This window comes from Dipodomys spectabilis, unplaced genomic scaffold (genome assembly GCF_019054845.1).
Source record: "Dipodomys spectabilis isolate Male_0828 unplaced genomic scaffold, ASM1905484v1 ptg000053l, whole genome shotgun sequence".
Taxonomy (NCBI): Eukaryota; Metazoa; Chordata; class Mammalia; order Rodentia; family Heteromyidae; genus Dipodomys; species Dipodomys spectabilis.
The window spans coordinates 14649226-14675561 of record NW_024870730.1 but is presented as its reverse complement, the minus strand read 5'-3'; the positions used below and the strand labels follow the sequence as shown (position 1 = coordinate 14675561).

The 26336-nt window shown below is 35.8% G+C and overlaps 1 protein-coding gene across 1 annotated transcript in view; it reads left to right on the top strand.

The window, feature by feature from the left end:
* The window catches only part of Znf292 (zinc finger protein 292), a 71968-nt gene extending 47943 nt beyond the window's left edge, over positions 1 to 24025 (top strand). Inside the window, exons 5-8 of the mRNA XM_042679509.1 lie at positions 3608 to 3810; positions 10088 to 10224; positions 13089 to 13230; positions 15236 to 24025. Of these exons, the coding sequence (XP_042535443.1) occupies positions 3608 to 3810; positions 10088 to 10224; positions 13089 to 13230; positions 15236 to 22348 (7595 nt within the window). The 3' untranslated portion in view covers positions 22349 to 24025. The remainder of the gene's footprint in view (positions 1 to 3607; positions 3811 to 10087; positions 10225 to 13088; positions 13231 to 15235) is intronic.
* The last annotated feature ends 2311 nt before the right edge of the window (positions 24026 to 26336 follow it).

Below are 26336 nucleotides of genomic sequence, written 5' to 3'. Positions count from 1 at the left end.
GCTCTACCACTTCAGTTTTCTGGTGAGTCTCACAGCCTTTCCTGACCAGACTGGCTTTCAAGCATAAGCCACCAGCACCCAGTACCTTGATTTTTTTTTTTTTTTAACAAGTCTGGCAAGCACTGAAATAGGTAGTCTTTGTTGCAGTTTCTATAAAGAAAATCATGTCCTTATTGGTGAGAGTAATGAAAGATGTAACAGTTGAAAAGAGAGAATAAGTGCATTTGAGTATATTCTTCTTTTGAGTCATGAGCTTCAGAATATGTAACTATTTTCCTTTAAAGACTAATAATACTTCACTTTTTTTTTTCTTTTTACTGTTACAAAGCACTATTTTGATTAGAAGTAAACGAAGTAGTCACATGGAAGAATTTTTTTTCTTCCTGGTCTTGGACTATGTGAAGAAGAAGAACCATTACCTCTGGTCCTGATTTTGTCATTGGGTGGTTTGTAATTTTAGGAAGCTACTTTCCTACTGTGAGCCTTAGTTTACTCATCTGCCAAATGATGGAGCTGTACAGAATGATACTATAAAACTCTTTCTGTCCTAGTATTCTGTATTTTTTTTCCTCCTGTATTTTTTTGAAATCTTACCCTAGTTCATCAGTGGTCTCTCATTAAAAACAAACACCTCTGACTTTGAAAGTTTTTAATAAACATTCTTTTCATAAACTGATTTGGCACAGAAATTATTTTGCATGATGCTTTATAAAACTTTTTAAAGTTAATAAGTAGTTGTACAAAGGAGTTATCATTCAACAAATGAGTTTATAAGTCTAGTGCATTTTGACATACGTCATCCACGAGATTTTTTTTTTTCAGGGATGATTTGCAATTGATCTCTTAGGAACAGTTATTTTAGTTAGATACTTGACGTCTTTAAATTATTTGTTTTGCCATGATCTTTCAGACACTGTTGATTATGAGTTTTTGTGACGGTATTATATCCCTGGGGGTTTCTTTTGAGATAGTTGTATTAGGAAACTGAGGTTGTTAGTGGTGGTTTTTTTTTTTTTTATGTCAATCACTTAAGTAAGCCCAGGATAGCCTTATATTAACTTTATTTCTCATAAATCTTTCATTTAAAACCCTTAGAATGTGCTTTGATATTGAATTTTACATATAAAGATATTTCCAATATAATAACTTGACCTTCTTCATATGTTATTTTTGCTTTTGTTTTTAATGTCATTTATCATAGTAAGATAGTCAGAGGCATCAAACTCATATATTTATCTGTATTCTGTATACTTTTTGTTTGGTTTAATGTAAAGAATAAAGTAGGTATAGAAGTCTAGAAAAGTATGAAATTTGGGATCCTCTGTTATCCTGGTTATATATTTATGAGATATGTATATATATATATATATATATATTTTTGGCCAGTCCTAGGGCTTGAACTCGGCCTGGGCACTATCCCTGACCTTCATTTACTCAAAGCTAGCACTCTACCTCTTGAGCCACAGTGCCTCTTCCAGTTTTTTCTGTTTATGTGGTACTGAGGAATCAAACCCAGGGCTTCATGCATGCTAGGCAAGCACTCTACCACTAGGCCACATCCCCAGCCCCTATATTTATGATTTTAATACTGAGGAGCCATAAGCATATAGACAAATCTTGTAGAACAGAGTATAGTTAAAATGTAAAAATAAAGGTAATAGAAAGGAACACAGAATAAGAAAGAACATCACTCATTTTCCATCTTTTAATTCACAAAGTATTTACATCTTTTAGCATATTCACAAGTAGAGAGAATAATGAAGTTTATGTATAAAGCATTTTAAATTTAATTGCTAAAAGTTTTTCAAAAGTTTAGGCTAGCTATCACCAAATAAATGTTCAAAAAAGATTTCCATTGTGATAAAGAAAACTTTGGGGGGAAAATCTTAAATGTAAGCCTGCTAAGATTTAAATTCTTTTCATAGGTGCAAAATATGAATCCTTATTTGTAGATGACCAAAAGAGAATAATGAAAATAGAAGTATCTTATGCATAAGTGTGTTTAGGCATGTATTGAAGCTTATCAATTGATACTTTAACAAAATAACTTAAACCCACAGAAGTATTAAGAGATTTGTTCTTAAAACATTTTCCCCTTCTAGCTTACATTTCTTTTTCTTTTTCTTTTTAAAAAATCTTTTGTGTATGTGGGTATGTGTGTGTTATGTTGGTTTTGGAATTTGAACTCAAAGTCTGAGCACTGTCCTTAAACTTTGGTGCTTAAGGCTAGTGCTGTGCAGCTTGAACTACAGCTCTGTTTCCAGTTGTTTTAGTAGTTAATTGGAGTTAGGAGTTTCAGGGACTTCCTGCCTGGGCTGGCTTTGAGCCATGATCTTTAGATCTGAGTAGCTAGGATTACAGGAGTGAGCCATCAGCACCCAGACTACGTAGTTTTGATTCATCTAAAAGATATATTTTTAAAAAGATATACTTCATCTTTGTAAAATGACATTGCCAATAATGAGCAAAATAATAGTTAAATTTCTTTTTTAGAATACCCAGATGTTCTTTTGTGGCTGCCCAAACAACTATGTAATGCTCCAACATTACAAATTTTAGGAATACTAACCACTGTGATTCAAGAATAAATGTACAACCATTTTTATCAACAAGAAGTTTATTGAACCCATTCTGAATAATGCTCTAATAAGGAAAATTATTTTAATGCAGTTTTTAAAAGTTGGCAAACTAGCCAGGCGCCAGTGGCTCACGCCTATAATCCTAGCTACTCAGGAGGCTGAGATCGGAGGATCATGGTTCAAAGCCAGCCATGGCAGGAAACTCCATGACATTCTTATCTCCAATAGACCACTAGAAAACCAAAAGTGGTGCTGTGGCTAAAGCGGAAGAACACTTGTCTTGAGCTAAAGAGTACAGGGACAGCGCCCAAGCCCCACGACCAAAAAAAAAAGAAGTTGGCAAACTAGCCGGGTGCCAGTGTTTCATGCCTGTAATCCTAATTATTCAGGAGTCTGAGATCTGAGGATCATGGTTCAAAGCCAGCCCAGGCAGAAAAGCTTGTGAGACTCTTACCTTCAATTAACCACCAAAAAAGCCAGAAGTGGAGCTATGGCTCAACTGGTAGAATGTTAGCTAGCCTTGAGTGATAAAGCTCAAAGACAGCACCTAGGCCCTGAGTTTAAACCCTAGATCAACATGTGTACACACACACACACACACACACACACACACACACACACACACACACACACACACACATACACACACACACACACACACACACACACACACACACACACACACACACACACACACACAGCAATCCAGACCTGATGGTTCCATGCCTGGAATCCAAGTACTCAGTAAGCTGAGGCAGGAGGTTTGCCAGCCAAAGGCTAGACTAGCTGCATAGGGTGTACAAGGCCAGCTTTGAAACCCTGTCTCAGAATTTTAAAAGAAAGAAAAACAATATAAAAAGATGGCAATGAAAATCTCAAGTATTATGTGGTAGCCTTAATTGCAATAATAGAGAATAGAAAAAATGAGTTTTAGTTCTTACGTTTAAGTTGTTTTCTTGTATGGATATGTGAGTTGCAAGTGAAGTATTACCAAATGTTAATAATCTATTATGTCTTGTTTTTTAAAGTGAATGAATTTTTAGCTTTTGAGGGTCCCATCTTGTTGGATATGAGGATTAAACATCTAATCAAAACAAATCAATTAAGTCAAGCAACTGCTCTAGCAAAGCTGTGTTCTGATCATCCAGAGATTGGTACAAAAGGTAGTTTTAAGCAAACTTACCTCGTCTGTCTTTGCACATCATCACCAAATGAAAAGCTAATTGAAGAGGTGAGTATATTTTTGTTAGAAATTAATTTTTAAAATAGAGAATTTTTAATTATATTAGAATCCCTGACTTTATTTTGTAAGTAGTTAAGGGACTTGTCAGTCAGCCTGTTTTAATATGCTCGTGGGTAGGGTCCAACTTTATTCTAAGCAGCTATCAGAATTATAAGTAAACTTTTCATTTACCTTCTGTTTTGAATAATATGGATGTTTTAATTGATTGACTAAGATAAGGGCAGATGGTGGTGGTTTAAAAGTTCAATAAGATATTTATTTGGGGTAGTACTTTAGTTTTTCTGACTTCAGATACTTGCAGAGCTTTTGAATTGGCTAGTTTAAATAACAACATAAAGTGTTCCTAGAACTGAATCATATAGATTCTCTCTAAATATGTAGAATATATAGGAATACCTGCATTTTATATAAAACATAAAATACATTAAGAGTAAATGTTCTGTGTGCATATATGCATAATGTAAGTTTATTTTTATGAAGCATTAGCCTATCATTACATATAATTTGGCATAAACTTTATAGTACTTGGCATAGTATTTATATATTGTTATTTTTATGACTTCAAAATTCTGAAAGTAGAATCATGATCTAAATGGAAATTTTACATTTCGGAGAATCAGTTTCAAAATGAAGTTGGAGATAAGGAAGGAGCATTGAAAGACAAATGTGTAACAATTTGTTAAGGAATTTAGGTAGACCTTAGTAGTACACTGACTATGTGTTCACTGAACACAGAATGCATATTGATATCTGTATCTCACCAGGCTCCGGTGATTTACATCTGTAATCCTAACTGCTCAGGAGGCTGAGATCTCAGGATCATGGATTGAAACCAGCTTGGACAGGAAAGTCTGCCACACTCTGGATTAACCACCAAAAAGCCAGAAATGGAGCTGTGGTGCTAGTGTTAGCCTTGAGCAAAAGACTCAGGAACACCACCCAGGCCCTGAATTCGTGGTTGGGGAACCAGCAAAAAAATAAAGTAAAAAAATTTGTATCTCTATATGTTGATTCTAAAACAGTAGAGAGAGGAAAGCAAAGGAGTTGTAGAATAGACTTGAAGATATATTAAAAGAAAGTCTGATATGTAAGATAAAAATGACAAGGCAGGAACAACAGCTCATAACTGTAATCCCAGCTATTCAAGAGGATAGAGATCAGGATCACGGTCAAGGTCACCTCAGACATAGAAGTTCACAAGACCTTGTCTCAACCAGTAGATAGCTGGGCACTGTGGTGCAGCCTGTCATCCAGTATATTGATAGAAGTGTAAAGAGGAGATTCACAGATCCTATTTGAAAAATAGCTAGGCAAAAAAGGATAGTGGTGCCGGGCGCCGGTGGCTCACGCCTATAATCCTAGCTACTCAGGAGGCTGAGATCTGAGGATTGCGGTTCAAAGCCAGCCGAGGCGGGAAAGTCCATGAGACTCATCTCCAATAAACCACTGGAAAACGGGAAGTGGCCCTGTGGCTCAAGCAGTAGAGTGCTCGCCTTGAGCTGAAGAGTGCAGGGACAGCGCTCAGGCCCAGAGTTCAAGCCCCAAGACTGACCAAAAAAACCCGAAAAACAACAAAAAAAAAGGATAGGGGTGTAGCTTAAGTGGTAGAGCTTGTAACCTCAATTCAAACCCACTAAAAAAAATTACAGAGGATTTGCAATCCCTTTGAGTCGACAAAGAATGATTGTAATTAGAAACCAGAAAAAAACTACCCACATGAAGTTAGACATCGTGAGTATATGATGGTTTTGTGCTTTTTCTTGAGAAAGTGAGGACAGGTTATAAGTTTAGACCAAGGTAACAAATGAGCACGTCAAATACGGTGAGAGTATTGACAATATTAGGATGAGTGACTACAGGCAATTTCTAGACTGGATCAAGTAGAATCACAAGTGTTGTTAGCCTAAGGCATTTTTCCATTATAGGGGGTTTTCTCCCTCTTTGTTTTCACAAGTAATAACTACACAATTGACAATGGTGTATAACGTTTCTTGAAATAACCTTTATAGGAGCTGGGAAAGTGGCTCAGTGGTAAAGCGCTTGCCTTGCATGCATGAGGCCCTGGGTTCGATTCCCCAGCACCACATAAGAAAAAAGAAAAAAAGCTGGAAGTGGCGCTGTGGCGCTGTGGCTCAAGTGGTAGAGCGATAGCCTTGAGCTGAAGAGCTGAGGGACAGTGCCCAGGCCCAGAGTTCAGGCCCCACGACCGGACCCAAAAAGAAAAAAAAGAAATAACCTTTATAACATTTGTAATGTTAAGTGCACAGTATGTGCTTTGTAGGTAGTGAGATGTTAAAGGTGAGTGAGGCGAGGCTCTGTCTTAGAGAAGCATACTTTCTAGTGGGAAGTCATCTAAACATAGGGTTTAATAGCTTAAAATCAAAGGGATGAATTTATAATCTCATAAACATCTGTATTTCTGTGACTGTAGATGTGGCTCAACTGATACTAAGCACCTTCCTAGCATGCGCAAAGCCCTGCCCCCCAAAAAGAGGGGGAAATTTTCAGTATTTCTAGATCACAAAGGCTTGAAATATATTGGATATATGTGAGTAAATAAACATGAGTAATGATACATAAAAAATGTAGTTTTAGAGTAAGCTCACTCCTGTGACTCACTCCTGTAATCTTAGCTGCTTGGAAAATGAAGATTGAGAGGCTCACATTTTGAAACTAGACCTAGCAAAAAGTTTGTGAGACCTCCCCCCTGCCCCCATCTGCCCCAAAACCTGGTGCAGTGTGATACAAACCTTTGTTCTAGCTGTGTGGATGGTTGAATTCGGAGGATTTGTGGTTCTAGACCAGCCAAGGCAAAACTTTCACAAGACCCCACCTCAAAAGAAAAATCTTAACCATGGTGGTATAAACTTGTCATTCTGCCTATGCAAGAAGTAAAGATAGGATCCAGTCCAAGCTGACCTGTACCACAAATTAAGAAGTGAGGGAAAGAGTAGGTAGGGGAAGGGTGGTCAGAAGGGGTGATACTGACAAGATACATTGTATGCATAAACTGCTTTGTTAAAGAAATAAAAACTGTAGCATAAGGGATCGGGACATGGCTCAAATGGTAGAACATCTACCAAGAAAACATGAAAGCCCTAAGTTTAAACCCTAGAACTACCAAAAACATGGGGGCTAAAGAGAAAATTTCATTGGGGAAATAAAATCTCTTTCTTCATTAATAATGCAATTTTTTCCACGTCAACATTAATGGGATTTTAAGGTTTTAAAAGAAACAAATATGGTCAGATTACTAATCAATCTTCGAAGAGTTTTTATTTATCTATGTACTTATGCATGTGGAATTCTAGAATGAGTATAGACTGTGAAGCCAAGCCTGAATTAAAATCTTGACACTAACACCAAGTGTTTGTAGCTTAACTTTTTCTTAAAAAAAAAGTAGTATGTAAATTTGTGCACCCCTAAATCACAAAATCTGAAGTCTGAAATGCTCCACAATCTGTAATATGTTGAAGGACACAAGTAGAAGGGTCTATACCTTATGTGACAGGTCACAGTCAAAACATATATGCACTAAAAGTAATCTTCAGGGTAGGTGTATAAGATGATATGAAAAAAGAAAAAAAAAGATGATATAAAATGAAGAAATTTCATGTTTAAATGTGGGTCGCTACCACAAGATATAATATTGTATATATGCAAATATTCAACTCTTTAAAAAAAAAATCTAAATTCTGAAATACTTCTTGTCACAAGTATTTGGGTTAAAAACACTTACTGTAAAGTAATATTTACCCAGCAAGCTCTTGTGTAGATTTTCAGTATTCTCTCTGAAGAAGCTGACACTAAATTTTTTTTGTTTGTTTGTTTTTGTTTATTGGTCAGTTGTGGGGCTTGAACTCTGGGCCTGGGTGTTGTCCCTCAGCTCTTTAGCTCAGGGCTAGCACTCTACCAACTTGAGCAACAGCACCACTTTGGTTTTCTGGTGGTTAATTAGTGATAAGAGACTCGGGGACTTTCCTGCCCTGGCTGGCTTTGAACTGTAATCCTCAGAGCTCAGTCTCCTGAGTAAGAATACAAGTATGAGCCACCCGCACCCAGCTACTGTTATTAATTTTATGAAAATGTTTAAAAAAAGACTCAGGTTATGCTAGAACCAGTGGCTCATACCTGTATTCCAAGTTACTCAAGAAGCTGAGATATAAGAATCGAAGTTCAAAGCTAACCATGCCAGAAAAGTCCTGTGAGAGTCTTACCTCCAAATAGTCTCCATAATGTTGAAAGTGGAGAGAGTGCCAGCCTTGAGCAAAAGTGCCAAGTGAGAACTTAAGGCCCTGAGTTCAAACCCCAGTACCCACACCAAAAAAACAACTAAAATCATGGGCATCAGTAATCAAGCCCCACAACCAACCAAAAAAACAAAACAAAAAAACACAACTAAAATCAGTTTGATTTACTATTGTTTGTATGTCAGAATAATTGCTTAAAACCAGAATAATCTTTATAAAAAAAGTGATGAAAGAGATTGGGTTTTTGATATCAGTCACAGGTTGTTTTAGTCGAGGCTCTACCACTTAACCATTATAAATTGGACAGCAACATCTTCGAACATAATATTTATATATAAAATGATAGTGCTATTGAATTATTGATTGATAATCATGATTGAATGATAATATATATAAAATGTTTGATAATGAAATATTTACATGAAATAGAGTAGTTTATAGATAAAAATTGTTAGTTATAGGTTGTTTATAGGTAGGAAGTATCAGAGGAATTGAATTGTAGAAAAACACTGCCCAGGGCCTTTTTTTTTTCTTTTTTCTTTTGCAGGGGATTTTGTTTGTTCTGTGACAGTCCTGGGGCTTGAACTTAAGGCCTGAGCACTATCCCTGAGCTCTTTGTTCAAAGCAAAAAATAAAAACACTCTACCACTTGAGCCACAGCCCTCCTTCTGGCTTTTTTGGTGATTAATTGGAAATAAGAGTCTCACGGACTTTCCTGTCCTGGCTGTCTTTGAATCATGATCCTCAGATCTCAACCTCCTGAGAAGCTAAGATTACAGGTGTGAGCCATCAGTGGCAGGTGCTTTGTTTTTGAAACAGTGTTTCACTACCTAGGCTTTTGCTGAGAATATTGATATGAACAACTATATCCAGCTTAAGTTTCGGTCTTTATTCTGCTGCTAACTATACTTTCTTTAAGAAATCACCGATATTGATTACACAGTTTGATCTTTTTTAGTCTTTAATGTTTTGTAGCCCAATTCGATATAATGGAGCTCCTGAGTCTATTACCACACCACACTTACCATCATTATCAAAGATCAATTTGTAAGATTATCCACCTCATCCATTTGTATAAACACTTGTTCAGTTCCAAACACTTGAAATTTTATACCTATGCACACTTTTGCTAACCCAGTATTTGATGAGGAGAGAAAGATGACCAACTAGGAAAGATCCAGTCAGTTCTGTGGTACTTGGGTGTTAGTGGTCTGTGTTCCATCTTTGTTCCTCCTTTTTGCCATATGTCACTGTACTGTGTGGTGAGTACTCTTTCTCTTCTAGGGAACACAAAGTGATTTATTACCTTGAGAGGCTTATCACATCCCTTAGAGCAAATGGCTGCAAAGATGATAGGGAAATTTATACAGTACATCACTGTAATGAGGTGTAATAAGTAAGCTTTAATAAAAAAGTAGATGTGAGTATATCATTAAATGAAGCAAGTTGCCCTCATGTAGGTTATGTGAATATACTCATGAATGTTGAAAAACTTTGAAGTGGAATAAATTTATATGAAAAGCAGTATAGTAGAGAGTTATAGAAAACTAAGATGAGCCTATTTTTTAATATATAGCTACGTAAAATTTTTTTTATATTTTTTCCTCTAACAAATAGTTTATTAATCTATCCTTTATAACACCTGCCTTTCTGCTGATTTCTAGAATTAAATCAGATAAAAGTGAGAAAAATACTGCAATATTTCTTTTTCAGTGTCAGGAATCTCATTTAATGGACAATAGGTGCTTATAATTAATATTACTTAGTGAACTTATGTAAATTCTCATGGTTGGTCTCCCTGTTTCTTTGTCTGTTTTACTGGCTATGAAGAAAGATTACCTCTTAAAAGTATAAGTAAATGACCAATTATAACTTGATAGTGTGAGAGTTAATGGCATTTTATTGGTGAAAACATTCATAGCTATTGTAATGAAAAATTAAAACTATTACTACAGAATAGTCTAATATTTAAAACATGCCTATTTATGGCACATTTCTGTGTCCTTTTTCTGTAGATTTCAGAAGTTGACTGCAAAGATGCACTAGAAATGATCTGTAACTTAGAATCTGAAGGTGATGAGAAAAGTGCTCTTGTTTTGTGTACTGCATTTTTATCACGTCAGCTCCAGCAAGGGGATATGTACTGTGCTTGGTGAGTTGGTTTTCTTTTTCAAGGGACAGTTATTAAATAGTAATACAAAATTGGTCTTGAGGATTAAGATTGTTTAGTAATATTTTTAAAATATTTTTAAGCCAGACACCGGTAGCTCACACCTGTAATCCTAACTACTGAGGATGCTGAGATCTGAGGATCGCGGTTCAAAGCCAGCCCAGGCAGGAATATCCATGAGACTCTTATCTCCAATTAACTACCAGAAAACTGGAAGTGGGCTGTGACTCAACTGGTAGAACACTCACCTTGAGCTGAAGAGCTGAGGGACAGTGCCCAAGCCCAGAGTTCAAGACCCACAATTTACAAGACAAAAAACAAACAAAAAAAAAACCCAAGGTTCTTAAACCTCACCAAGACATTATATTTTTATTATGTGCTGTAAAAACTAATTACCTAGTAGTTATATTTTGGCCTTAAAACTTTATTGTAATAGCCACACGATCTTTAATGTTACAGTTTTTATGATGACAAAAAAGAAAAGTTGGCTTATAACAATCTGACATTTAAAAAGACTTATCAAGTGATATGTGACAAAAGAATATAGGACAGGTCAGTAAACGGTTGTGTAATCAAAGGAATTAAAATGAGAATTTTCAAGGTTTGCTGAGCAGTTGATTTGTGTTATGAAGGAAGAAATATATATGCACTATAAAATGGATTGATTTAAAAGGCAGGTAGAAAAATTATGGAGATAATAAATAACAGGTCATTTATTAATGAAAAGTAGACTTTATAGGTGTAATAGTATGAAAATAAGAAATCAGTGTGCTCTAATGGTTTAAAAAGGCATTAAAGTCTGAATTTTAGGAAATAAGCAAAACCAATCTACTATACACTCTTAAATAGAAGGTAGACATTAATGTATAAGAACCACTCTATTGGAGAAGTAATAGGCATTTATGGAGAAGGAAGTTAACCATATAGAACTGAGAAAAATACCAACCAGAAAGCCAATAAATCCTATAGGAAGTTATAAAGTCCTCATTATGTGTGTGGCATGAAGTGAAAGAAATACCAAAGATTCTGGTTTCCAGGATAGTAAAAAGACAAGACTCAATGATAATGATATACTAAATTAAAAAGATGGTGAATTGAGAAGACTAGCAGTCACTTTTTCATATATGGTCACATATTGTTTAACAAGACACATTTTTGAGAAACATGGTTAGAGTCAGTTTTAGTCACTAGACAAATACTACAGAATTTAGTTAAAGCAAGAGGCTGCAATGGCATGCCATCACAAGATTTTGTGGTTCTTTAGGGCCATCCTCTGACATGGCTCCAATGACTGAAAACATGGATACAGGATGCATTACTACAGATATCAGGTTTCAGAAGAGATCAGAAAAGGCTTGCAAAAACCTGAAAAGGTGCAAGTAGTTAGGATTTGAGAAACAGATTGTTGAAAGTCCTTGTGTAGGTTAAAATCCAGCAAATGAGCAAAATTTTCAAGTTGGCAGAAGTAGAAACAGGAAAGTTAGTTATAAAGGCCTGTAAATTAAAGAATACACTTGGTGAAAAATGCTGACACAGGAAGATTTTTTTGGTGAAAATTAACTATGGGGTACATAGAAATAGGATACTAAAAGTGGGGCAAGTTTATTATTCTAGTCAGATTATTTTCTCTGAAAAAATATTTCATTACATAAAAAGTTAATTTTGTTTTCACAATATATTTAAGACAGGCACGCACCTGTACTTCTAGCTACTTGAAAGGCTGAGATCGGAAAGATTTTGGTTTATAGCTAGCCCAGGTATACACGCCAAACCCCTTCTTAACCATCAACCCAGCTGGCTCAGTAGCATATGTCAGTTATCCTAGCTGTATGAGAGGCTGAGATTGAGCCCAGGCAGGAAAATCTTAGGAAAGTCCTATCTCAACAGAAGCTGAGCATAGTGACATGAACCTGTCCTCCTCATTATGTTGGAAAGGGAAACTAGGAGGATCATAGTCCAGTCACATGCATGGCAATGAGTCTCTTACCTCAGAAGTAACAAGAGCAGAAAAAGAGCTGGAGGCACCTGCCTAGCAAGTGCAAGATTAGGTAAAGCCCCAATACTGTCCCCCACTTTTAAAAAGTATTCTTGTGTCTGAGAATGTGGCTTAGTGGTAGAGTGCCTGCCTAGCATGCATGAAGCCTTGGGTTTGATTCCTCAGTACTACATAAAAAGAAAAAGCCGGAAGTGGTAGAGTGCTAGCCTTGAGCAAAAAAAAAAAAAAAAGAAAGAAAGAAAAAGCTCAGGGACAGTGCCCAAGCCCTGAGTTCAAGCTCCAGGATTGGCAAAAAAATATATATATATATAAATATATATATATATATATGTTCTTGTACTATTGTAACAAATTAGTCTCCTCTATGTTCTGTGTCAACTATGATTCCTGTATGCATCAAAAATAACCTTATTGGTTGATTTTAATTTAAAAGACAAATGATTTTTTTAATTTTGTGTCTATATGATGGTGGGATTGAAGCCAGAGTCCCAAACACACTACTCAATGCTGTACCACCCCTAACCCCAGAAAAATGCTTTTTAAAAATAATTTTTTCACTTTAAGATATTTATGTACACTTGCACACACACACACACTCACAGCTCAAAGTAAACTATTCTATAGCTTGTGCAAGTGTTAAATGCTTTTTTAATAAAAGGTAAGTGCTACTCTAGGATTGAAAAAATACTGATCAATAAAGTATTTGTTCTTTAGAAGATCAGAATCTGTTGTCTTGCATTCCACATGTATCATTTGAATTAAAACCAGTTTTCAAATACAATGAAAAGACTGGCATACAGTCTATGATTAAATTCTGACTTCTCTCTTAACCTTTTTTTTTTTTTTAAAGGGAACTCACTCTTTTTTGGAGTAAATTACAACAAAGGGTAGAACCATCAATACAAGTATACCTAGAGAGGTGTCGTCAACTTTCTTTGTTAACAAAGACTGTATATCACATTTTCTTCCTGATTAAAGTTATTAATTCAGAGGTAAGAATAAATATGATATCTTTTCTTAATTTAAAATTAACAAAAGATTTTAAATTCTATTATTTCAGAACTATTTCAAGTGATTTTTTTTAATTGCTTAAGACAATGGTTGTTGTTTTTTTTTTTAATCCTGTGATATATTTGATTCAGAATTGAAAAGGAAGGGCTTGCTTTTACCTTCTAGGAAAGTAGTACACAAAATAATACGAATTTTCATTCTTCAGTTTTGTTATTACTATGGGAATTTGACTATTAAGAAATTTACAAAGTATTCCGGGCACCGGTGGCTCACGCCTGTAATCCTAGCTACTCAGGAAGCTGAGATCTGAGAATCGCAGTTCAAAGCCAGCCCGGGCAGGAAAGACCGTGAGACTCCTATCTCCAATGAACCACTAGAAAACCGGAAGTGGCACTGTAGCTCAAGTGGTAGAGCGCTCGCCTTGAGCTGAAGAGCTGAGGGACAGCGCTCAGGCCCAGAGTTCAAGCCCCATGACCGACCAAAGAAAAAGAAAAAGAAATTTACAAAGAATAAAGAGAACTATAAAAAGTAAGTTTCATTTCCAGTAGCATGGCAGATTATGTAGTCTAAAACTCCCTGTATTTGTCAGGTACTGGTGGCTCATACCAGTAATTCTAGCTATTCAAGAGGCCAAGATCTGAGGATCCTGGTTCAAAGCCAGTGTGGGCAGGAAAGTTTGTGAGACTCTTTTCTCCAATTAACTACCAGAAAAAGAAAAGCCAGAAGAGGACCTGTAGCTCAAGAGGTAGAGTGCTAGTCTTGAGCAAAAAAGCTCAGGAACTGTGTAGGCCCTGAGTTCAAGCTTCAGGATTGGCATAGAAAAACAAAGGAAAACAAAAATCTGCATTATCAAATAGCCACAGATACTTGTGAAATAAAACAAATGTCTTATTTTTGCAGCTGAGATTACAGGACTATTAGGGAAATCTGCAGGTTTTCCTTGGTAAAGATGAATCTAAAATATAGAGCAGAAAGCTTAAAGTAATAGGTTCTCAGTCTTGCCTAGCCTGGTGGGGATTAGGACAGTAACTAAGTAGCTCAGGTTTTAATATTAAGATAGGGATAGGAGATAGCTATGTGGAGATCCATAATAATAATAACAATAATAATAATAACTAGGTCATAATTATCCATCCTTTCCCCCGCCCCTTCTAAAAGTCAAGGCTTACTAGGCAGATGTCCAGCTTCTTGAGCCATGCCCATAGCCTATCAGCCCTTTTTGCTTTAGCTATTTTTCAGGTAGGCTCTTGCTTTTCCCTGGGGCCAGGCTTGGGCTACACTGCAATCATCTTCCTATCTCTGCCTCCCATTTAGTTGGGATTCCAGGCATGAACATATGAACAACCAAAAAGTTGTTAATCTTTGAGAAACGTATCACTAACATTTTTGCCCCAAATGTCAGTTTAAAAAAAAAAAAACCTGCTTTCTTCATTCTTAAGCAGGCTTAGCCATAAAGTAGGTGCTTTAACATTGTGCCCCCCTTCTTCACACACACACACAAATAATAAATAATTTACTTTGCTACACTTGAAATTCTTCCATTACTAACAAGTTGGGGAACCTGAGGGCTCTCAATTTTCTTACATTTTGGAAGGATTGCAAGGAAGTGAACTTAATGCTAAAGATGACTTTTATTGATCATTTGGTTATGTGTGAGACATTCTATTAAACTCTTATCTGGTAATATATACATTTGATCTCATTATAAGCCAGCAATGTTTTAAGTGCTATTTTGACTTAAAAGGAATTTTTCATACCTAGATCTTTTCTTAGCTTCTAGTACTTATATTTGTGTCTGCTGTACTATGCATTTTATTTTACACAAACCACACACCAAAATATGCTTCAGTGCTTTAGAAAAGAGTGTCTTTTCATATATTCCTGTGGTAAGATTTGGGAAAGAACACCTTGATCTTAAATACCAAATTAAAAAATAAATCTGATCTGTTGATTCTAGATTAACATTTCCTGTTTGTTTTTTCACAGACTGAAGGGGCTGGTCTTGCTACCTGTATAGAATTATGTGTAAAAGCTCTTCGCTTGGAATCTACAGAAAATACGGAAGTGAAAATATCAATTTGCAAGACCATTTCCTGTTTGTTACCTGATGATTTGGAAGTTAAACGTGCTTGTCAACTGAGCGAATTTTTGATTGAGCCCACAGTAGATGCATATTATGCTGTGGAAATGTTGTATAACCAGCCAGACCAGAAGTATGATGAAGAGAATCTTCCTATACCAAATTCTCTGCGCTGTGAGCTCTTACTTGTTTTGAAAACTCAATGGCCCTTTGACCCAGAATTCTGGGATTGGAAAACCTTAAAACGACAGTGTCTTGCACTAATGGGAGAGGAAGCATCCATTGTGTCTTCAATTGATGAATTAAATGATAGCGAAGTTTATGAGAAAGTAGTAGACTACCAGGAAGAAAGTAAAGGAACTTCTGTGAATGGACTTTCTGGTGGAGTTGGTGCTAATTCTGGGCTTCTTAAAGACATTGGTGAAGACAAGCAGAAAAAGAAGGAGATAAAACAATTAAGAGAGAGAGGATTTATATCTGCTAGGTTTAGGAATTGGCAGGCCTACATGCAGTATTGTGTGCTATGTGACAAAGAATTCCTTGGACATCGCATAGTACGTCATGCTCAGAAACATTACAAAGATGGAATTTACAGTTGCCCCATCTGTGCAAAGAATTTTAATTCTAAAGAAACTTTTGTCCCTCATGTCACATTGCATGTTAAACAATCTAGTAAAGAGAGACTAGCGGCTATGAAGCCATTAAGAAGATTGGGAAGGCCTCCTAAAATCACAACCACCCATGAGAACCAGAAGACTAATACTGTTGCTAAGCAAGAACAGCGGCCTATAAAAAAGAATAGTCTCTATTCAACAGATTTTATAGTATTTAATGACAATGATGGTTCAGATGATGAAAATGATGACAAAGATAAATCTTATGAGCCAGAAGTAATCCCAGTCCAGAAGCCAGTACCTGTTAATGAATTTAATTGCCCTGTAACTTTTTGCAAAAAAGGCTTTAAGTACTTTAAAAATTTAATTGCGCATGTAAAGGGGCATAAAGATAATGAAGATGCCAAGCGCTTTCTTGAAATGCAAAGCAAAAAAGTAATTTGCCAGTACTGTAGACGACACTTTGTGAGCGTTACTCATCTCAATGATCATTTACAAATGCACTGTGGTAGTAAACCATACATCTGTATACAGATGAAATGTAAGGCTGGTTTTAATAGTTATGCAGAACTTTTAACCCACCGGAAGGAGCATCAAGTCTTTAGAGCAAAGTGCATGTTTCCTAAATGTGGCAGAATTTTTTCAGAAGCTTATTTATTGTATGATCATGAAGCACAGCATTATAATACCTACACTTGTAAGTTCACAGGTTGTGGTAAAGTGTATCGTTCTCAGAGTGAATTAGAAAAGCACCTGGATGATCATAATACTCCTGAAAAAGTGCTACCTCCTGAAGATCAACTTAGTTCATCAGGAGAATCCATTCAGCTTTCCAGAGTAAATCAGAGCACAGACGATAATAGTGAGAAAGAAAAATCAATGCTTCCTTCAGAAAATAACATTGAGAACAGTTTACCGATAGATACAAGTAATGTTTGGGATAAAAGCAAAGCAGAGTCAGCTGTCAAAAAAGACCACATCTCTGCCTCTGAACTCAGGCAAGCTAATGGACAATTGTCAAATAATTTGGAAAACCCTACTGCTACTCCTCTGCTTCAGGCTAGTGAAGTAGCTGTGTCCATCAAGGTGTCGCTTAATCAAGGAATAGAGGATAACTTTGGAAAGCAAGAAAACTCAACTGTGGAAGGCAGTGGTGAGCTGCTGGTCACGAATTTATGTACACCAGCTAAAGATACTTGTAATGATCTGTGTCATCCAGGTTTCCAAGAGAGAAAAGAACAGAATTGTTTTAACGAAACCCAGATTGCTCAGAATTCTTTAATAAATTCAGAAACCCTTAAAATAGGTGACCTTAACCCTGAAAACTTAGAAAGACAAGTAAACAGTCTGATGACCTTTTCTGTGCAAAACCAAGCCGGATTTCAAAACAGTTTGCCACCTTCCAAGTTTGAATGTGGAGATAATGTGAAAACATCATCCAGTCTTTATAATTTACCTCTTAAGACATTAGAAAGTATCACATTTGTTCCATCCCAGTCCAACCTAAATCCAATAGGAACTCCATCAGTGCCTCCAAAAGCTCCAGTTCAGAAATTCAGCTGCCAGGTGGAGGGATGTACTCGAACCTATAACTCTTCACAGAGTATTGGGAAACACATGAAAACAGCACACCCTGACCAGTATGCTGCATTTAAGATGCAGCGCAAAAGTAAAAAAGGTCAAAAGTCCAACAACTTAAATACACCAAATAACGGAAAGTTTGTTTATTTTCTGCCATCACAGGTGAGCAGCTCTAATAATGCATTTTTCACATCACAGACCAAAGTCAATGGGAATCCTACCTGTTCCACCCAGCATGTCTCGCCTTCCATTTTTCCAGCTCATTTAGCAAACGTGTCAACTCCATTATTGCCCTCAGTGGAAAGTGTCATGAATCCAAATATTTCTTCTCAGGATAAAAATGAACAAGGTAGTGTGTTATGTTCTCAAATGGAAAATTTGTCTAATACTACCTTGCCAGCACAAATGGAAGATCTAACCAAAACCGTTTTGCCATTGAATATTGACAGTGGCTCAGATCCTTTCCTTCCTTTACCTGCAGAAAGTAGCTCAATATCTCTCTTCCCTTCACCAGCAGATAGTGGAACTAACTCTGTATTTTCCCAAGTGGAAAATAATACAAATCATTATTCTTCACAGATTGAAGGAAACACAAATTCCTCCTTTCTAAAGGGGAGCAGTGGTGAAAATACAGTTTTTCCTGTTACAAATGACTTCAGTAATACCAGTGCTCAACAGTCTGCACCTGAGAAAGTAAAACAAGATCGGGGGCGGGGCCCTAATGGAAAGGAAAGAAAACCCAAGCACAACAAAAGGGCTAAATGGCCTGCAATTATCAGAGATGGGAAATTTATCTGTAGTAGGTGTTACAGAGCTTTTACTAACCCTAGGTCACTGGGTGGACACTTATCTAAGAGATCTTACTGTAAACCACTGGATGGAGCAGAAATTGCTCAAGAACTTCTGCAGAACAATGGACAGCCTTCTCTTCTTGCCAGCATGATTCTCTCCACAAGTGCAGTAAATTTGCAGCAGCCTCAACAATCTACCTTCAGTCCTGAAGCATGTTTTAAAGATCCATCATTTCTGCAGCTACTTGCTGCTGAAAGTCGCTCATCAACCTTTTTACCAAATACATTTCCTCGATCTGGTGTGAGTAACTTTAATACTAATGTTAGTCAAGAAGGAAGTGAAATTATTAAGCAGGCTTTGGAAACTGCTGGCATTCCCAGTACATTTGAGAGTGCTGAGATGCTTTCTCAGGTTGTTGGAACAAGTTGTGTCTCAGATGCAGCACAAGTAAATGCCACAGTGATGCCAAATCCAGCTGGACCAACCTTGTTGCCGACTGTATGCCACCCAAACACTTTGCTCACCAACCAGAATAGGACACCAAACTCCAAAGCACCCACTATCGAGGAAGGTAGCAGTTTGCCTGTTTTTCCTACAAATGACTTACTGCTAAAGACCGCTGAAAATGGCTTGTGTTCTAGTTCATTCACTAATTCTACTGTGCCATCACAAAACTTTAATAGTAACAGTTCACGTGTTTCAGTTATAAGTGGTCCTCAAAATGCAAGATGCAGTCATTTAAATAAAAAAGGAAACAGTGCATCTAAGAGAAGAAAGAAAGCTACTCCTCCACTAATTGCTCCTAATGCTTCCCAAAGCTTGGTACCAAGTGAATTAACAACAATGGGACTTATGGCAAAGAGCACTGAGATCCCTACTACTAACCTTCATTCAAATGTAATTTCAAACTGTGAACCTCAGGGCTTGGTGGAAAATATAACACACAAATTAAATAATGTTGACAATCAATTTGTGACTGATGTAAAAGAGAATTTCAAAACAAATCTTGAGACTCATACAGCATTAGCCCCTTTGACATTAAAAACTGAAAATGGTGATTCTCAAATGATGGCTTTGAATTCATGCACAGCAGTGAATTCTGATTTGCAGATTTCTGAAGATAATGTTATACAGAACTTTGAAAAGACTCTTGAAATTATTAAAACTGCTATGAATTCTCAAATACTTGAGGTAAAAAATGGATCTCAAGGTGCTGGTGAACCAACACAGAATGCTCAAGTGAATTACAGCATCCAACTTCCTTCAGTAAACCCTGTACAAAATAACAAATTACCTGAGTCTTCTCAGTTTTCTTCTTTCATAAGTATCATGCCAACAAAAAGTAACATTCCACAATCTGAAGTATTGCATAAGGAGGATCAGATGCAGGAAATTTTAGAAGGCTTACAGAAATTAAAATTAGAAAATGACCTATCCACTCCAGCAACCCAGTGTATACTAGTAAATACATCAGTAACACTGACTCCTCCTACTAAACCAATTCCAAATGTGGCAGTTGTTCAGCCAGTTTCTGAAGTGATACACATTCAGTTTAGTGACAGGGCTAATAAACCTTTTGTGTGTCAAAACCAAGGCTGTAACTACAGTGCTATGACAAAAGATGCATTATTTAAGCACTATGGTAAAATCCATCAATACACTCCAGAGATGATTCTTGAAATTAAGAAGAATCAGTTGAAATTTGCTCCATTTAAATGTGTAGTACCTACATGTACAAAAACATTTACAAGAAATTCTAATCTCCGAGCACACTGTCAGTTGGTACATCATTTCACGACAGAAGAAATGGTGAAGTTAAAAATAAAAAGGCCTTATGGAAGAAAATCTCAGAATGAAAATTTGTCAGCCTCACGAATTACACAAGTAAATAAACAGCCAACTATAACAGAGGACACTAAAAAGGAATTCCAGCCTGCTTTAGAATTGGGATCAGAGACAGAAAATGCCCTCAATGTTGCATTGGTCCCAGACAAACAACTTACAGAAAAAAAAAGTCCTGACAAAACAGAAGTTTCTTCACAATTAGTTACAGTTATGTCTGAACCATTTAACCCAAATTCTCTCACAAACATACAAACCAAAATCCGGAAAATTAGGAGGCATAGAAAAGAAAGGGAAGAGAGAAAACGCAAGAAGCCAACATCCCAGTCTCTTGAACTTCCAACCAGATATAGTCCATACAGACCCTACCGTTGTGTTCATCAGGGATGCTTCGCTGCCTTTACAATACAGCAAAACTTGATTCTTCATTACCAGGCTGTACACAAATCTGATCTTCCTGCATTTTCTGTAGAAGTTGAAGAGGAAAGTGAAGCTTGTAAAGAAAGTGAAGAAACTGAAACTAAAATCATGAAAGAATTTCGGTGTCAGGTTAGTGACTGTTCTCGAATTTTCCAAGCAATCACTGGCCTGATACAGCACTATATGAAACTTCACGAAATGACTCCTGAGGAAATTGAAAGTATGACCGCTTCTGTGGATGTTGGCAAATTTCCATGTGACCAGTTAGAATGTAAGTCTTCATTTACAACCTATTTGAACTATGTGATTCATCTTGAGGCAGACCATGGAATTGGATCAAGGACAAGTAAAACAGAAGATGATGGCATATACAAGTGTGACTGTGAAGGCTGTGACAGGATATATGCAACGCGATCTAATCTACTCCGACACATTTTTAATAAGCATAATGACAAACATAAAGCTCATTTGATTCGGCCAAGAAAATTAACAACTGGTCAGGAAAATATGTCAAGCAAGGCAAACCAAGAAAAATCAAAGTCTAAATATCGGGGAACAAAACATAACAGATCAGGAAAGGAAGGAATCAAAATGCCTAAGACCAAGAGAAAGAAAAAAATTAATTTAGAAAACAAAAATGCAAAGATTGTACAGATTGAAGAAAATAAGCCTTATTCTCTGAAACGTGGAAAGCATGTATATTCTATAAAGGCTCGAAATGATGCCTTGTCTGAGTGTACAAGCAGATTCGTAACCCAGTATCCATGTATGATAAAGGGATGTACTTCAGTTGTTACAAGTGAAAGCAATATAATTAGACATTACAAATGCCATAAATTATCTAAAGCATTTACGTCACAACATCGCAATCTTCTTATTGTTTTCAAAAAGTGTGACAACTCACAAGTGAAAGAGACTTCTGAGCAAGAGGGTAATAAGAATGATGTGAAAGAGTCTGACACATGTGTATCAGAGACCAGCGATAGCTCAAAAACTACTGTACCACAGAAGGAATTTGAAAAAAATGAAAAAGATGAAATGGATGAGCTGACAGAGTTATTTATTACAAAATTAATTAATGAAGATAGCACAAGTGTGGAGACACAAGCTAATACCTCTTCAAGTATAAATCATGATTTTCAGGAAAATAATCCCTGCCAGTCAGAAAGACAAAAAGCAGGTCATTTGAAAAGAGTTAATAAAGAAAAAAATGTTTCACAAAATAAAAAGAGGAAGATTGAGAAAACTGAACCAGAATTAGCAGTTGAGTTAGGTAGCACGCATAAAGAGGAAGAAACTGCTGTTGGGATTCAGACCACTGAGGAGCATCCTGCATCTTTTGACTGGAGCTCATTTAAACCAATGGGATTTGAAGTATCATTTCTGAAGTTTCTTGAAGAGTCTGCAGTGAAGCAGAAGAAAAATGCTGACAAAGACCATCCAAATAGTGGAAATAAAAGAACCTCTCATTCAAATTCAAGGAAAAACACTGATAAGACTGCTGTGACTAGTGGAAATCATGTGTGTTCTTGTAAAGAAAGTGAAATCTTTGTACAGTTTGCCAATCCCTCACAGCTTCAGTGCAGTGATAATGTAAAGATTGTTTTAGACAAGACTCTAAAAGATTACACTGAGCTTGTCCTAAAGCAACTTCAGGAAATGAAACCTACTGTCAGTCTGCAAAAACTTGAAGTTCATTCAAATGACTTAGATATGTCTGTCATGAAAGAAATCTGTGTAGGTAAAGCCACAGGCAGAGGGCAGTACTGATAACTAATGTACTATAAATATATCATTTTATAGTTTTATTTTAAATAGGAAGCCATCAAGCATGCTGAAATTGTGAAAGTTTTTGTTTATTTTTTTGTTGATACAAATTTACCTGCCCCTTTCCCAAAGAAAAAGAAAAAAAAAAAACCATGACCTTTGTCATGTAGAACTTTTTTTTTATCCCTATGGGACTTGAGGAACAGAATTAATGCTTCAGTCATTGTAAATATTTGAGTTAAACCTCAGATTTCTATCCGTGCCCCTTTTCATGATGAACTAGCCAGAATTCTCTGTGATTGGTATGTTTCACCATGTCACTGCTCATGTATAACAATACTCTTTATTTGTAGATATCTTTTTTTGTATATATTTATTATTGTAAATCATTTGCTGCCACCAGCAGTCTGTAAGTCTAAACTATTAAATGAGACATTTATATTTGCAATTTTAATTTTTAACTAAGTGATCAAGTTTTTAAAACTTTTATTGTTTTAAATTAAGAACTTTTTTGAACTAAAAATAGAAACTGCCATAGTTCATTGATTTTTTTTTTTTTACATGAAAAATATATCTTCGAGATGATCTTAAGGTTGTTTCACAAAGTAGGCACATTATATCAACACTTTGCTCTGTTTTGTAAATTTGCCATCCAGGATTTTTGGGTGGCATGTGAAATTAAGCAGACTCTAATAATTAGTTTTCTGTAGCTACAGATTTCTTTTTTTTTTCTCCCATTGCTTCTAATTGGATATAGCTATTATGAGTCCATGAAATCTAATAGAAATGTGAATAAAGAATTTACTACATTGAAGATTTTAAATGTTGGTATTTTAACAATAACAACAAAAACCCTTTGTGAATGTGATAGAAACTAGTATGTGGAGCAGTGTAAATATTTGAGATGGTGATTTGTGAAGTAGCCCAGTATTGCCTTAAATAAGATCACATTTCATTTTTGTTTTATACACGTGAACTATTAAGGTTTTTGCCCCCTCCATTTTCTGAGATTCATAGATTGGTGTATAGCTTTAAACTGTATAAACTTTTGTGGAAAGAATTTTTTAAACATTTTTATAAATCTTGAAATTGGTATCATCGAAGTGAGCCCATCTTGTGTTTATAAAATGCAAGAATTCTTAACATTTATAGTTACATTGATGAAACACTTTCTATAAGGAAGTTGGATGTTTTGATTTTACTGTTTATAGATGTTAGATTGTACAGATTTGTCTGTATTTTCTCAGCATATCTAATGATACATTTTTCATTAGATCAGTCTTCAAGAACAGTATTAGTTGTAATTGATTATTTTGATTATTCACTATATAGCTCTTCTAGCTTAGTTTTATTCACCATATTTATATTGTGGATTTATGGCCAAAAGTAGAAGTTATTTTAGAAAAATTGATTACCATCACCTAATATCCAACTAAAATTAATACTGGAAACAAAAGAAGACATCCTTTGAATATTTACTTTTTGTTTACCACAAAGAGAAGCATTGCTGTTTTACATTGCGTTATGAAACACATTCACAATATTATTAGCCTGAGATATTAATGATATTGTGGTACAAAAATATGTATATTCCCTGTGAAGCATCAGATTTGCAGAACAAATGAAGCACTTAACTGAAATTGCTGGTACTCTGAATAAATAAGCATGGTCAAGGTGTGAGCTATTTTCTTTTGGAAAATTGTTTTTAAGTTTTAGTATTATAATTTTATTTTTAAGGCATCATGGGTTATGTTGAATAGTTGGTTTTACCTCCTTAGAGTTTATTTTCAATACGGATACTACTTGACACATGAAGATTCCTTTGGTAGGCCCACTGTTACTAAAATAAAAAAGATTTTTTAATGGGTGATTAATACTTGCGTTTTCTAAACAGTAACAAAATTTTAGTCTTTTTTTAACAGTTGAATGTTTTCATAGGAATTGACCTAGCTTTTAAAGGTAGGCAGTTCACAAAAAACAGCAAGCACTTCCGATCGTTGTAATCATGAGCCACTGGTAAGTGAAAATACCAATGTGTTGGGGCCTTTCTTTCCTTGTTGGTTGAAGAAAATTGACCCCTAGACATTTCTGTAAATCTCCTCCTCTTATATTTTAGAGAGTTTGCCCACATTGAGTGCTGGTTTTTTGGTTTGGGTACAGTATCCTCAAAGTAATTATGGAAAAGTGGGCTTTTTTTTTTTTTTAAGCATGGAATAGAAAAATCATGGTATAAAATAATGAGTTTATAGGATAGCAGGTTGATTAAATTTGATATGGAATGTAATGCCTAAGTATTAAACCATCCTAAATTATGTTTTTCATGGTATACTTTTCCTTAGTCTATCGTCTTTGGAATATCTTCCCACAGCCTAAATTTTGTCACTAAAATTTTTTCCCTCTTAAACCAGAGAACGTTAACATTACAGTTCAGAATTGTGCTAGTTACATCATTATCTTATGTTAATTTTTAAAGTTTTTGTCAGTGTTAAATTCAGTAAAGTTTAATTACTTTAAAAGGCTAGATGGATACAGATTTTAAATAAGAAAAGGTGACATTGAATGCATTTAGGTTGAGTAATTTATCCAGTAATTTAACTCTAATTTTAGAGAGTTAATTGGCATTGTTTGAAGGATGAAAATTGGATAAATGAAATTAGCAAAGAAACATGAAAAACTTGCAAAAAAAAAAAAAACTGATGGAAGCAGAATTAAAAAGTGTTAATGGAGTTGGAAAACAAAGTTCATGTTTATGGGAGGTGCCAGAAGGCAATGCACTCTGAAGCAGCCTTAGAATTTTTTATATCAGTCATGGAATTGAGTTATGATAAAAGTTGTAATAGCTTCCTCTTAAAGAATCTAATGTCCATTAGCATATTGAAGATTGAAAACTTCTGTCTCAGCTGTTTCAGTGGAAATTTTCTACACTAAATTGACTGAGTACATTTGTTCTCTTTTGAAGTTAATAATTATATCCTACTGGATTAGTACTCTAGGGAACAAACTAAGAAATGCTGATTCATCTAAAATGACTTGTCATTTAGTTGTGTACCAAGTCAGGTGTGTTAGCTATTTATAAAGGGTGATTATTATTGCTCTCTCTATCCATTCCAGTTGGTTCTTCTACTGTATTGGTTGTTAATGACTTGAATAACCTATATTCAATAACACTTGTTATTGAATATATTCAATAATAGCCAAATGTGCTTTAAAATTCAGTCTCCTGCCAGGCACCCGTGGTTCATATTTGTAAGTTCAAGCCCAAGGACTGGTGCAACAAAAAACATCCAGTTTCCTTCCTTGTTCCTCAAAGCTTCTGCCAACCTCTCTAGATCTTGTATCTTGTATCTTCCTACTGTCAATTACCCCCACCCCCAGGTTTGAACTCTGTGTCCTGAACACTGTGCTAGGCTTGCTTGCTCATGACCAGTGCTCTACCACTTAAGACATGCCTCCAGCTTGGCTTTTAGCTAGTCTTGCAATCTTTTATGCTTGTATATTTGTTACTTGTTCACTCACTTTGCCTTCTGTCAATACCTTTTGATAAAGTAAGTGATACTACTAGTCTCCTGCTCAAACTATATCCACTGAAAAACATTTCTGCATGATCACACTACCATTTGCTAACTATTCATCATCTCTTGTCCTCAGATTGTTGAGCTTAGAGACTTAATTCCATTATTCTATACCTTACTTTGCATAAACTCTAAAAATGTCCCCACCCCACCCCGGTCATAATTTCCTGGAAGAATCCAAAAACCTTTTGTCTACTTGAGCCATTGAATGGAAGAAAATTATTCCAAGAACTTGATCATCTCAAAACTTTAAATATTACCACCAGGCACTGATGACTCATGGCTGTAATTCTAGCTATTCAGGAGGCTGAGATCTGAGGATTGTGATTCAAAGCCAGCCCAGGCAAGGAAGTCCTCAGAAAAAGCCATAAGTGGGCCTGGGGCACAAGTAGTAGAGTGCTAGCTTTGAGCAAAAGCTG